At 37.9% G+C, this 12,656-nt stretch overlaps 1 protein-coding gene across 1 annotated transcript; it reads left to right on the forward strand.

Moving 5' to 3' along the window:
* The first annotated feature begins 3,894 nt into the window (after positions 1-3,894).
* Positions 3,895-11,906, forward strand: AGR3 (anterior gradient 3, protein disulphide isomerase family member). The gene is made up of 8 exons (XM_069859087.1): positions 3,895-4,035; positions 6,402-6,546; positions 7,554-7,617; positions 8,581-8,633; positions 9,251-9,327; positions 9,877-9,940; positions 10,939-11,022; positions 11,768-11,906. The coding sequence occupies exons 2-8, from the start codon at positions 6,441-6,443 to the stop codon at positions 11,815-11,817; spliced, it is 498 nt and encodes a 165-aa protein (XP_069715188.1). The 5' UTR covers positions 3,895-4,035; positions 6,402-6,440; the 3' UTR covers positions 11,818-11,906.
* The last annotated feature ends 750 nt before the right edge of the window (positions 11,907-12,656 follow it).

Here is a 12,656-nt window from a genome sequence, read left to right on the forward strand (position 1 = left end):
AACTATTTATATTTACAAACACGCTGCGGCAAATTGTGGAATTACAATATAGCTTTCTGTTCAGAATTTAGTCCTCTGCCCTGCAGATATGGCTGGATTTCATTGCTAGACAGTGGTCAGGTTTGCATATCACTGTCTAAAAATAGAGTGAAAACTTTGTCACCATTCAAGCCAAAGCCTAACAACTTCCACAAGGTAGGAAATTCACTCCCAGCTTTCAGAATAGTGTGGTCCAAGCAAAATCAAGCACAACACAATCAAAAATTCATGCTCATCCTGGTACAAAGACGTTTGTGGAGGAACTCACAAGAAAAAAGAAGAGAATCTCTTACACAGGAGTAACTCACCACTGAAATCTGAATCCTTAATTTCCTTTTCTTTCCTCCATCAGTGACGCTAGTGCACTTTTACTTCTTTCTTTAAACTCAAAACCTTTTGTCTTGCAGTCATAAAGGAGGGAGCTAATACTACCAGGCTTAAAAAAAAAAAAAAAGTCAAGCTTTTTTTTTTTTATCTCCTGAAGAAACGCGGTCAGGGTTTAATATGAGCTGGAAATCCTCCCTGGCTTCCCAGCTCACCTGCAGCAGCAGGCAGCACGGCCAGCAGACTCTTTCTAGTACATTTAACCAGGCTGCTCCACTTCTTAAGCTGTAAACTTATAATATCAGGATAGTTTGACTGATAGACCCAACAAAGTGTCTACATCATAGATGCCAAAACTGAAAACACCTTTCTAAACGGTCTTAACATTACTTTTTGTAACTGTGGAGGAGAGGTGTTTCACATCATTACCCTCTTCATAGCTTCCTCTGAGGGCAGCAAGAAGCCAGCCCTTGTGCGAGATAGGATCAGCAAAGAGGAGGTTTTTCAGTTCTGCAGGTACTGAAGGGGAAGATTTTTAACAGTCAAGAGCAAAAGTGAAAAAATTCATTTACATCCGATTGAATATTCTTTGTTTTACTCAGAATGAGGGTTTCTTCTACTGTGCCTGCTGCAATTCAGGGGATTTCACACTTACTCTCATGAGGAGAAGCTGTAACACATGAGAAACCACACAGAATAAAGCTGTGTCTCTGTGGTACCTTCCCCACAATTTCTTTTAAATTATGACTTCTATCTTCTGTTCTCATACTATGAATTTTTGGACTGTGCAATCATCAAATTCAGATTTTTACTCAGCTTAAGGGCTCAAATAAATAAATTCCCACAGGTTAACAAATCTGATATGCTTATGTTAACAGAGGCCAGTGTTTCCTGGACTTGTGCTCGTGGCCCACAGCGCGGACAGTACTTGCAGATCAGTGGATGCAGAATACAGCATTGTCACCGGATCATGTAAGCAACCCATACTCACACAGATACTGGAAAATACATGGGAAGATGAACTACCTACCCCTAGGGACCTCTGCAGCCTGGGGAGAGTAAAGACCGTTCAGACCAGAATTTGAAGACTCACTTCAGTTTGAAGACTGACTTTTCTGTCTGCAATGATATCACCATGGTATTACTTTTGCCACTGAAGATTCTGTGCACCTGACCTCGGTAAGTATTTGAGGTTTTGACTCAATAAAATTTTATATTAATAACTTGTATTTGTCTTATGCAGCTGTTCCATGATCACTTTAATTTAAACTTAGGCACAAGTGGGAACAAACTTCATCTGAGGCTTTTCTGTTACACCGTGATCGGCTTCTTCCTTACGTCAGGATATTGCCTGCCTTGTGCAAAAAACCATGAGGCCACAGAAAGGGTGAGATCAGGGATCTGATCAATACAGTGGAGCTGGTTTTTTTCATGGATTAGTGTTTGTGCAACACTGTGTAAAGCAAAACTTAAAAGTCAGTTTCACGCTTCATAAATGGGCTGATACCCACCTAGACCTGCTGCTGCCTGACTCCCACTAAAGCAGAGGCATGTGATTCCAAGAGTCAGTTATTCTCTGATGTCTTTCTCCTTCTAACCGCTTGCCCTCTTCACGTGCTTCATTGCTGTCCTGCTCTGCTATACTGAGTTAATTCTTACATTTCCTGATTTCCACCTGGATACCTCTGTATATACACAGTTAACTCGTACCTTGAAAATGAATCTCTTGGAATGTAAGAGGAAAATGGAAACCCCTTCTGCCCACACTACCCTGGAGACTAAGCAAGCTGAGTTCAATGAATGGGAGCTCAATAGCTCTATGAATGAGTAGAGAAACGTGTTAGTGCAGGTAACTGCTGCACAGGGAAGGGATTTGAACATCAGGCAGCAGAGCTGGCAGCTGGGATGGATGGAATCTCTGTTAGCACGAGCTCTAGCTTCATAGTTGGTTCAGGTGTGGATGCTGAACACATGCAGAAGAAATCGAGGACAGAATGATCATAAAGTCTCACCTAACAAGCAGGGAATAGTTACAGCGAATGCATCCATTCTGGCTTTAACTATTATAGTTATTTGCTTCGAAAATTAAGCATTGACAAGGTCTGTTTGACCAGTACTGCCAGCCTCTCCAGGGTAAGACTGGCAAAGACAAAATTCTGATCTTCTAATGCAGAGCACGACACCTTGTTGAACTCCACTTGTTGAATGAGGGCACTGATACGTAGCTCAGTACTAATTTTAATCTATTCAATTGAATGTCTGCCCCATTACTCCCTAAAATAAGAAACCAGTGTGGTAAAGAATACAGGATCTCAGAGCTGAGCAGCAATACACTTCAGTACACTTGTAAAATGTCTGTATTTCTAATTACTTAACGATCTGTAGTAAGTTGGAGGGTAAGAAGAGTTGAAGTTTCAGTGCCTGGAATGTCTATGTGAAAACCCAAAGCTTGGATGGAGGGAAGTTCCTTAAATCATCCTCGGCTTTACTTCTGATCATCCTTTTTATTTGCTTAAATTTTAAAATTAAGAAATGCAATATAGCACTTTGATTTAAAGATCTGCCTGCATTTCTTTTGTAACAAACTGCATTCCTTGCTTTTTCAGCCAGACTTAAAAAGCAGTTACTGTAATTTTTTAACTGGAAATGCAACTTTTAATTCTCCATTACAAACGTAAATGACAACTCAGCACTAAAAATACAAAAAGTCACATTTTGCACTTTTTGGTACAAAAATAGTTGATAGTACGAAAACTGCACATCATTAATCATACACATGTAAGTGACAACAAACAGCAGTAGATCAAAAGATCAAAGACTAAGGATTCAGACTTTACTTGAAAAGGAGGAGGAAAAAAGTGTAAATGTATAGACCATATAAATAAATAAATGGGAAAGGAAGAACCAAAATAAGATTGCTTCTGATTCTTTCATAAAAGCTACCCAAGCAGGAGGGAAAAAGTGATCCAGCTAATTCTTTCTTTGCTCACAGACAATGAGTAAAGCATTTTTCTTGTATTAGACGCATTAGGCCAAAATTATATTGAGCATCACATCCGAAGAGTCAGATCATTTTCAAACTACAACTCGGAGAAGCAATACTCCAATACACGAAACCATATTCCTTAAATAAAAAAATTTATTGCCCCCCCAAAAAAATATTCCTTTTATTTGTGAATTACATCCCTCTGTACAAAGCAGCCCTTATGTCTTCTTATTAGGTTCATACCAATCTTTAAGCACCAGTGAACTCAGCCATTCACTGGGAACAAAAGCACCTACAGTTGCACCTTTCATTGCTGGTTTCTTTTTTCACTGGACATAAGCCAGAATCAAAGTGTTTGAGGGGGCGGTAGCAGAAACACATAAACCACTGTTTATTCCCAGTCCTCATGCAAGACACCTGATACAATTCGAGATGAAGAGAAATCCAAGGGTTTAGCGTATAATCATGAGAACTCACAAGAGCAAAAGCTAGAGGGATGGCAGAAAAGCAAGGGGGAGGGTAGAAACACGTCAGTTTGGTTTTCAGCTAAAAGGTTCCTCTCATTTTTTCCCAGGTGAATGTGCTGTTGTTGCTACACAGAGACCTGGGCAGCTCAGGTGTTCTGTGCTCAAATCACACTGATATTTAAGTACCAGTTCCAGAAAAAGGAGAACTGATCGCTACTGGTGAGCAAATATTTCTCATTTTTAACTTTTCTTTAGTACAGTAACAAGGTTTGGTTGACAAATTCATTACAAGTGTGGTTATACATCAAAAGACAAATGATAGATGCTTAGAGATTAGCTAGCAAAACATTTGTTCTGATAGAGATATGAAGGCAATTTATACGGTGTTGGCTGTCATATTTTTCTCTTAATCAATTAACTAACATTGGATCATGAAACATCAAAAATTCAGAATATTGAATTTTAATTGCCTCCAGCCTCAGCTCCATAAATTACACTTCCAAAATCCTATTGGTTTTAAATAGGATGATGATCAATTATTAAAGCCTCAGATAATTAATCCTGTGACTTGAAGAGATTAATACCTTGATTTTCTTACAAATACATCATGAAAGAAAGAACTGATTCATGCATTCCATATCTTTGTTATTGAGACATAATCTGGTGTGATTTCAAAGACATACTATTTATATTTAAATAGCATTTTAACATGTTAGTATCAATGCTGGATTTTATTCTTAACACCTAATAAATAAACCGATACTAAAGATAGTTACTAATTTTCACATAGAATTGCTACAAATACTCATTTGTCAAGAGTATGGGAGCAGTGTATAATGATCCTCTTTTACTGACTGAAGCTAGTGGTCTGCACAAACATGGGGAAAATTTAATGGAATTTTTATTAGCAAAAAATCCTTATTCCCCAGACTTAAAGAAAAGTTATAATCTCTCCTTAGGAAACGCTGGAAAACTTCACAATTTCCTATTGAACATCCATAATCTCCAATCACCAAATTAATATGCATAATTAATTACCACCAAAAGATACTCCCTTCTAAAATTCACTCAACAATGGCTAACATAAACAAGCCTAAGAAGTAAATCACGTGAAACAAAGAACAACTCTAGATTTCTGATGCCATGCAGTGGGAAAGGGAACTATTGTGGACAAGACTGAGGAGAAAAATAGTGTAATGGACATATTATTTATTTTAACAACCTTCAGGAAAAGATAATTCTTACTATGAAATTATACTTAATTTTTTTTCTAAAATTTGGCATATTTTAATGTGCAGGTTTTTTCTCCAGTCACTGGAATAGGATAGTTTTCTTGAACTGAGATTGCCAGCTACAGGAAGAGGTATTTGAATGTCTTCACCTGAAACTGAAGTGTTCACAGTAATGTTAGTAATGTTGAAGAATTCATTAAAGTAAGGAAAAAAGCTGCTGCAGTTTTCATGCCTTTCTGTCCTAAGAAGCACAAAGCAGCTTCTTTTGCCAGTGCTCAGAGCTATAATTCCATATTGAGTATCACACTGAAATTCAAGTTTGAAATTTTCTTATCAATACAGGCACAAGTGCTTTGGGGGATTATTTTTTTGTATTTCAGTCAAAGCCTTTATCAACTGGTTGTCCTGCTAAGTCTTAAAGCTCAGCCTCTGAAAAGTGGGATCTCCAGCAAGAACTGATAAGCGTACTGGGTAGTATCCTGGGCTACATGCCTAAAGATGATTGTACCAGGCAGAAAGAAGACCTATAATTTAAAAAAATTGGCTTTGTAATGCCTTTCCTCAACCACCATTATTTCCTCTGACTTTAATCAAGATGAGAAGTTACTGAATTTCTTATAATGAACTTTGTTAGGAAGAGAAGGAATCTTCCAGATACTGAAATAGCCAAGACCATAGGTAGATTGTCGTATTAAGGAGGACTTGAGCTGAAAAACAGTTCAAAAATGCCATGAAGAATGAAGAAAATTTTTGAATTTTCATTTTGAGAAATGGGTGGAAATTTCTTTCTTATCTCACAGCCTTTAACATCCTGGTTCAGAGTGCAGACTGAAAAAAGATTATGGCAATTTCAACATTTTGGAGGGATTTGCCAATATAAAATGTACTCTATCTAGAGGCAAATGTTAACACGTCTTACTATGAAACATCTTTTAACCAGAAAATTTACTATCTGTGAAAAAGATCCCGTGCTGTTACATTTCACTGAAATGAAAAAGCTGACGAGTGAACAACTACTAGCACTCTCTTGAAATTCTCATGATCCAGTATTACAATGCTGCACTAGTTCATAAAAAACCAATACTAGGTGATCAGAAATGCACTGAAATTAACTTTGTTCCACTGATCACACTTGTCATGAGAACTGTTCCCTGCTGCCTAATTCTGACAGATGAAAGAAGTACTCCATGACAAAATTAAGCATCTCCATTTCGCACTTTTCTCACAAAGGCCTTTTTAGAAATAGTCAAAACTACTTCCATAGTATAGACTGTTAGGATACCACTAACACATTGATTTACACTGCACTAGGTGACAAATCCATGTGACTAGAGCTATTGCTTTGTCTTCCAGTGTCATTGCTGCATTGAAAGGGATCTTCTCAGAGAAATAATGCTCCATTCACCATTGGCGTTGTCCCTCCTGTTAATTGCAGTCTCTTCCAACCTTGCAATGGCAATCCAAAAGGAAAAAAGAGCACCTCAGACACTGTCAAGAGGTACCGTACATTAACTTTGTGTAGTTGCCTCCTCATCTTCCCATATAACCAGCAAAGGTTATCATTTAGAATATACCTGAAAGCATATATGTTCTTGCTGAGGTGTGATTCTCTAGTGTTAAGACTCCTCTGTGTAGTTACCTACTACTGCTGACTTCATGGGGCTGGGAACACACCAGCCAACACACCAGAATCCCACCATCACCGGACAGATCTGTAGATGAAAGCCCTCTCCTGAAAGACGAGATGACCTCGTAGAATCACAAGCCATTGTCCTGTGAGAAAGCCAACAGCAAATCGTTTCATAACCAGATACAGAGCCTTAACCTGGTCCAGATCCAGAATCTGTTCTACAATTCCCATGAGGCCCATCATGAACGGAGCAGCACTGCCTGGAAGGCCAAGATCTACTACACAGGGCTTGGCAGCTTTGGGATCTGAAGGCATGAAACCAACGGGACAATTTGCTTTTTGATCTCAGTCTATCACCAGCTAAGGATGAGCTATGAAGCTGATGTTGCATTAGGATTTTTTTAGGTGGAGATTTTTGCTTAACAGACATTCTTTTATTGAATTATAAGTACTTGCGACGCCTGGGATTGATATTCATGGCTCCAGAATTAACTTAAAATACAAGACTATTCTAACAACGTAGTATGCTCATTCTTATTCAACTACCATATTTTATTTCTCTCTAACTTCATAAGCCATCTTTCTCTTTAAGCTCCAGGGCGTACATGAAATATGGAGCAGAATATATAAAGATATAAAGGGTTTGGCTGCTGATTTAGGGACCTGTGAGAATTCCGAAAGAGATCTAGTAGGTTTGCTAGAAGACTTGAACTAGATACTCAACCAGATGTAGGGTTTGGGCATTCAAAGCTTTGGGGAAACTTTGAAAAAACACAAATCCTATTTGTGTATAACTAGTGATAAATATAAAAAAAATGTAATTTGTTACGAGTTATTCACTTCACCACCAGTTAATTCTACTGTTATATTTCCAGGGTGGGGAGATGAAATTACCTGGGTACAAACTTATGAAGAAGGGCTTTATCAAGCAAAAAAAAGGTAAGACATTTAGAGACAAAGTTGTTAATTAGACGGTCGTACCTGAACACGCTATAATGCAACAGAAAAAGAAACACTATGACAGCTGATGTGCAGACCTCCTGGTTAAATAAAATTGATGTAGTGTCTAAAAATAAATGTAGTTGCAGGGGTCTTGTGTCTCTGAAGCAGCATCATTTACCAACAGGCAACTCCGTGTTTAACATTGTTGTTTCTTTGTCACAAGAGCAGTGTTGTCATTCAGATAAGCTATGATAAATAGATATTAAAATTTAAAAGATATGTCTTTTATGTGTATATATATATATATACACACACATATGTATATATAAAATTATTCCTCAGATTAGTCCTAAGTCAACCTTAGTCAGTTACATTTGCTCTTGCACAGTGACCTACTGTCTCTGATGTTTTCCCCAACACTTTATTAGCTGGCATGTGTTCATGATGTACTCAAAGCTTCTCACTGTCCTGGTAGAAATGAAAATTCCAACCTAAATCTAAGAAAGCTTAAATGACATGAACATTTTCATCTGAAGCATTTGATCATAAACACAATTTTATAAAAGTTATTTTATTCCAGTTCACACAGATTATTTTTAATTTCTTAATTATGGAGAACACCACATCTAAGCAATATTAACTGCCTCTTCAATTCGATTATAGACTAACTGGGGATGAAATAACGATGGGTCTCTTGTTTGTTTCTTCTAGAATTTCTTACTTCAGAAAACCTATTTAGCTACAGAAACTCTGTTGTTCTATTTCTTTCTTTTATGAAGGAGTTATGTGCTTTTCCCTTGCTCAAAAATGCCTGTAATTCTTTACCTGTATAGTTCTTTGCCTGTATAGTCTTACCGTGGGTTAACGTAAGATGAAATATGTCTTTTTCAGTCTACTGAGAAAATAACCCATTTGCATATTTGTCTAATGGTCTAACTACATCTTTTATTATTATTAAAGCAACAAGCCACTGATGGTAATTCATCATTTGGAAGACTGTCAGTACTGCCAAGGTAATTTTGATTTTTTGAGCATCAAAGTTTTGTGAATACGTTTATAAGAAGCTGCACTTACTTATGTATTTACCTTGCACTTACTGAAAGTTACTTAAAGGAATACGTAAATGAAAATATGTTTGAAAAGCTAAGAATGTATTACTGTTATTTACAAAAACTCCAAAAAGAGCAGGAAGAATACTCCGTGCTGCTCACCTGCTTTCCCTAATACAGCCCTTTTCTGTTTAGATTAAGAGACACAGATTTGCTACTGACTCATTGAACAGATTTAATATTGTTTCTCCTGAACTGGTAACTACAGAAGGAGGTGAGGACAGGGCTGCTGAAATCGATCTAATAAGGATTTGCCGAGCATAATGCACTATTGTCAAGCTGAGACATGGTGTCCATTGAGACGGGCTTTGTAAAAAACAAAAGAGAGCTTCCATCTTCATAGCTGGGAAACTGTACCGGGTCAAAAACCCAAAGAGACAGTGATAGAACCCCTCAAGGGTCTCCTCAGGAACGTGAATCAGCAGAGACAGCAATAGAACGGTTGAGGCCAACACGGTGCCTGAATTTAGAAGGAAAAGCAGTGTTTGACATGGATTTCAAAATGACTGTATCTTTTCTAGCCCTGAAGAAAGCCTTTGCTGAAAGTGAAGAGATACAGGAAATGGCCCAAAATGACTTTGTTATGCTGAATCTCATGGTATGAGGGGCTTGGGGGGCTTTGACTTGTATCATTTAACGGTTGGACTCGATGATCCGGTGGGTCTCTTCCAACCTGGTTATTCTGTGATTCTGTGATTTTTAGATTTTTTTTTTTCTGTCTTCCTTTTTCATGTCATTTTAGCTAAATTTATTTATTTGGCAATGTATTCTATTATACGTATCCAGAAATGTTGTTCCCAGTGGTGTCTGTGGCTAACAGAAATCCCCAGGAGATTTGCACAGATATTTAGAATGCCCTAATCTGAAAATATTTAAAATCAAAACAATTTTCATGCTTAAGAAGAACTGATAGGAATGGTTGGACTCCATGATCTGGTGGGTCTCTTCCAACCTGGTTATTCTATGATTCTATGAAATATCTCTGGCATTTCAGTAACATGCAAGTACACATATTTGTGCATGTGTATAAACACACAAGCAGTAACTTTCTTTGGTTTGTCCTCTGGGACAAGACTATTCACAGGTTGTACCAATTCACCAAAAATTACAGAAATATTTTAATAATTAGCTTTAATTTCTCTGCCAGCACGAAACCACAGATAAAAACCTGTCACCTGATGGACAATACGTGCCTCGAATCATGTTTGTAGGTATGTACAATATTTATGCACGTTCAGTGGTGTGATATATGAATCTATAACTGTGTCTTCTTTCGAGGACATCAGAATTACTCCTTTTGCAAAAAGAAAATACCTAAAAACTTATCATTACCATGACATTCATCTAGAAACTGGCAGATCTCGTTTCAGCTCTGCCTCCATCACAGGCTTTGACTCTCATAAACTTCCTTAGGTTACAGAGACGTACCTGAGGGTGCTTGAGAGCAAGATGCTTAAAAGTCTGTTAGCATCTGGGCTCTTTCTCCTATTATATGACAATGTTTACTGAAAAGAGTCAGAGGTCTGGTTGAATATATATGTTCACACTGCTGGCATTACCACGGGGCAAGAGAATAGTGGTATCTAAGGAGTGATTTACCCCATCATAAAGCTGACTCTTAGAATAGATCAAACAAATCGTGCCCTAGAGTGCCTATTCCATTTTCCTGACTGTACAGGGAGCCTAGAGTGACTAGCTCTGTGGTGGCATCCAGGGTTAGGGGAGACGAAGTCGACACTCAGACAGAGTCAGTTAATTAACAAAAAGCTTGGAAGGGGAACTGGGAGAAGAGATGTCCACAACAACCTGCTTCCATCAGGGAAACGTTAAAAATCAGAAGATTTGCGTCCTGAAGTCTGTGGGTTGGTCATGCTAATATTGTACTAGGCACACATGACCCTTGCTACGTATGCATCCAGTCAAACCGACCTCACCTGATGTTATCTCAGAACTCGTAAAACAGGCTATTTCTCTTTAAATATGGCTGAAATGCATGTATGATCTATCATTTAAACTTATCTACATAATATACAAATAAGCATAAGCTTTTGCTTGGGATTTCTGCAAGTAAAGAGCAGCTGGTTGGAACAGAGCATAACGGTCTCGTAGTTGCCTTGTTGATGAAATCAGAACACCTCAGAAACAGGGCTGTCAACGCCACGGACATTGCCCTCTGCTGTTGTGAGAATGGAAATCGTTACTTTTTCAGACCCATCTCTTACAGTAAGAGCTGATATCACAGGAAGATACTCCAACCGGCTTTACGCATACGAACCACAGGACGTACCATTCTGTAAGTGCCCCCTTTGTTGTGTTACGTCGCATTTCTCATTGTAAGCAGCCGGATACACCCTGTCCCGATCATTTGTTAAGAACTGAAAATAATAAGATTGTGTATGAGCATTTGCAATGAATTATAATAGTCTAACCTGTTCTAGCAAAACACTTGAGCCCACCTCTTGTCCACCTGAATTTATAGGCACTACTCAAGTAAAACAAACTGAAAGATCATGGGTGAGGACTTTCAGGATCAAGATCTGAGCAGTTTGCTGGAGAGTGGTGAAGCACACTACTCTCAAAAGCATTCAGCTGTGCAACCTAAACAGCCAGTGGTGGGAGGGCATTGGTAAAGAAACGCCGATGGTTAGCTACGTACTACCTAACACCCATATTTCAGAAAGGAATGTGATTTTTCAGGTTAAACTTGTCCTTACTCTACACTATCTACCTGACATCAGTGCAATATCTCACCTCAAATATGCATGTCACATCTGATTACTGGGCTGGCTGCTGAGAAACGAGGGAGTTGAAAGGAGTCTTGTTAAATTTCTTTAAGTTAACAATCCTGATTTTTCGAACTTTTTACCTTCTGCTTTAGTATCAGTGCCAGAATTTTCACAATAGAAAGCTCTCTATCAAAATACGTGACCACAAATTTATTTCAATCTGAACAATTTACTAATCAGACTAGGTGGGGTTTTAGTTGTTCAATTGCATTTTAAGTACATTTTTACAGTTTTTCTTTATTTTTCTTTCAGTAATAGAGAACATGAAGAAAGCACTACGCCTCATTCAGACAGAGCTGTAACTAGCAACAGTGAAATGACCTTAGCTTCTACAAGGTGAAGCTGCACTAGGAAACCTAACATTTTAAAATATTTTAGTTAACCTCTCTGCCTTTACTAACATTTTGAACTCTTACCAAGCAGCATTGGTATATCAGATTTTATAAGAAATTTGTATGCACAATTTGAAGAATAAACATGAAAAGACTGTTGTGCCCATTTAGAAAATAAGAGAAGAAATCTATTAAAAGCATTGAAATCAGTTATCAGAATAACTGAATGTGATGGTTTAAGATGCAGCAACTTTGAGCTGTGTTTTATCAATCCAGCTATGACTTCTGACCAAGAGTTATAACCAATCTTTTTTTATGCTCATTTGCAATTTGTTATATGACTCAATAGCTGCATCTCAACTCCTAATTTTTATTTTTATTGCAAGCTTGTAACTCACTAGTGTAACTCTGCTTTATGCACTCGTTTCTCACTAAAGGAAAGAAAACTTTGCTGTGATATCTAACAGGAAGGCTCTTCCTACAGATTTCAGAATAGCTTATATAGAAGTGAACCTGTGATCTCGGCTTAGCTTTGTTCTGTGTGATTCTTTAGCTATCATTCTGATAGCTGAAAACAGAACAGAAATCTCACACCGAGCATGCGGTCTTAGTGAGGTAATAATCATCAAATAGCAACTACAGATTTTGCTATGATAAAGAAAGAGCGAAGCAAGAGAGATGGAAGTAGATAGTCCCAGATCTCCTCTCCTGAGGCTAAGAGATAATTGTAAAGTCTGGTATGCGGAAAATGAGCAGACTTATCCTAGCTATTTTCATTGAAATAGCACTGGAGTCATATGAAGCTCATC

Source organism: Phaenicophaeus curvirostris, chromosome 6, assembly GCF_032191515.1.
Source record: "Phaenicophaeus curvirostris isolate KB17595 chromosome 6, BPBGC_Pcur_1.0, whole genome shotgun sequence".
Lineage (NCBI taxonomy): Eukaryota > Metazoa > Chordata > Aves > Cuculiformes > Cuculidae > Phaenicophaeus > Phaenicophaeus curvirostris.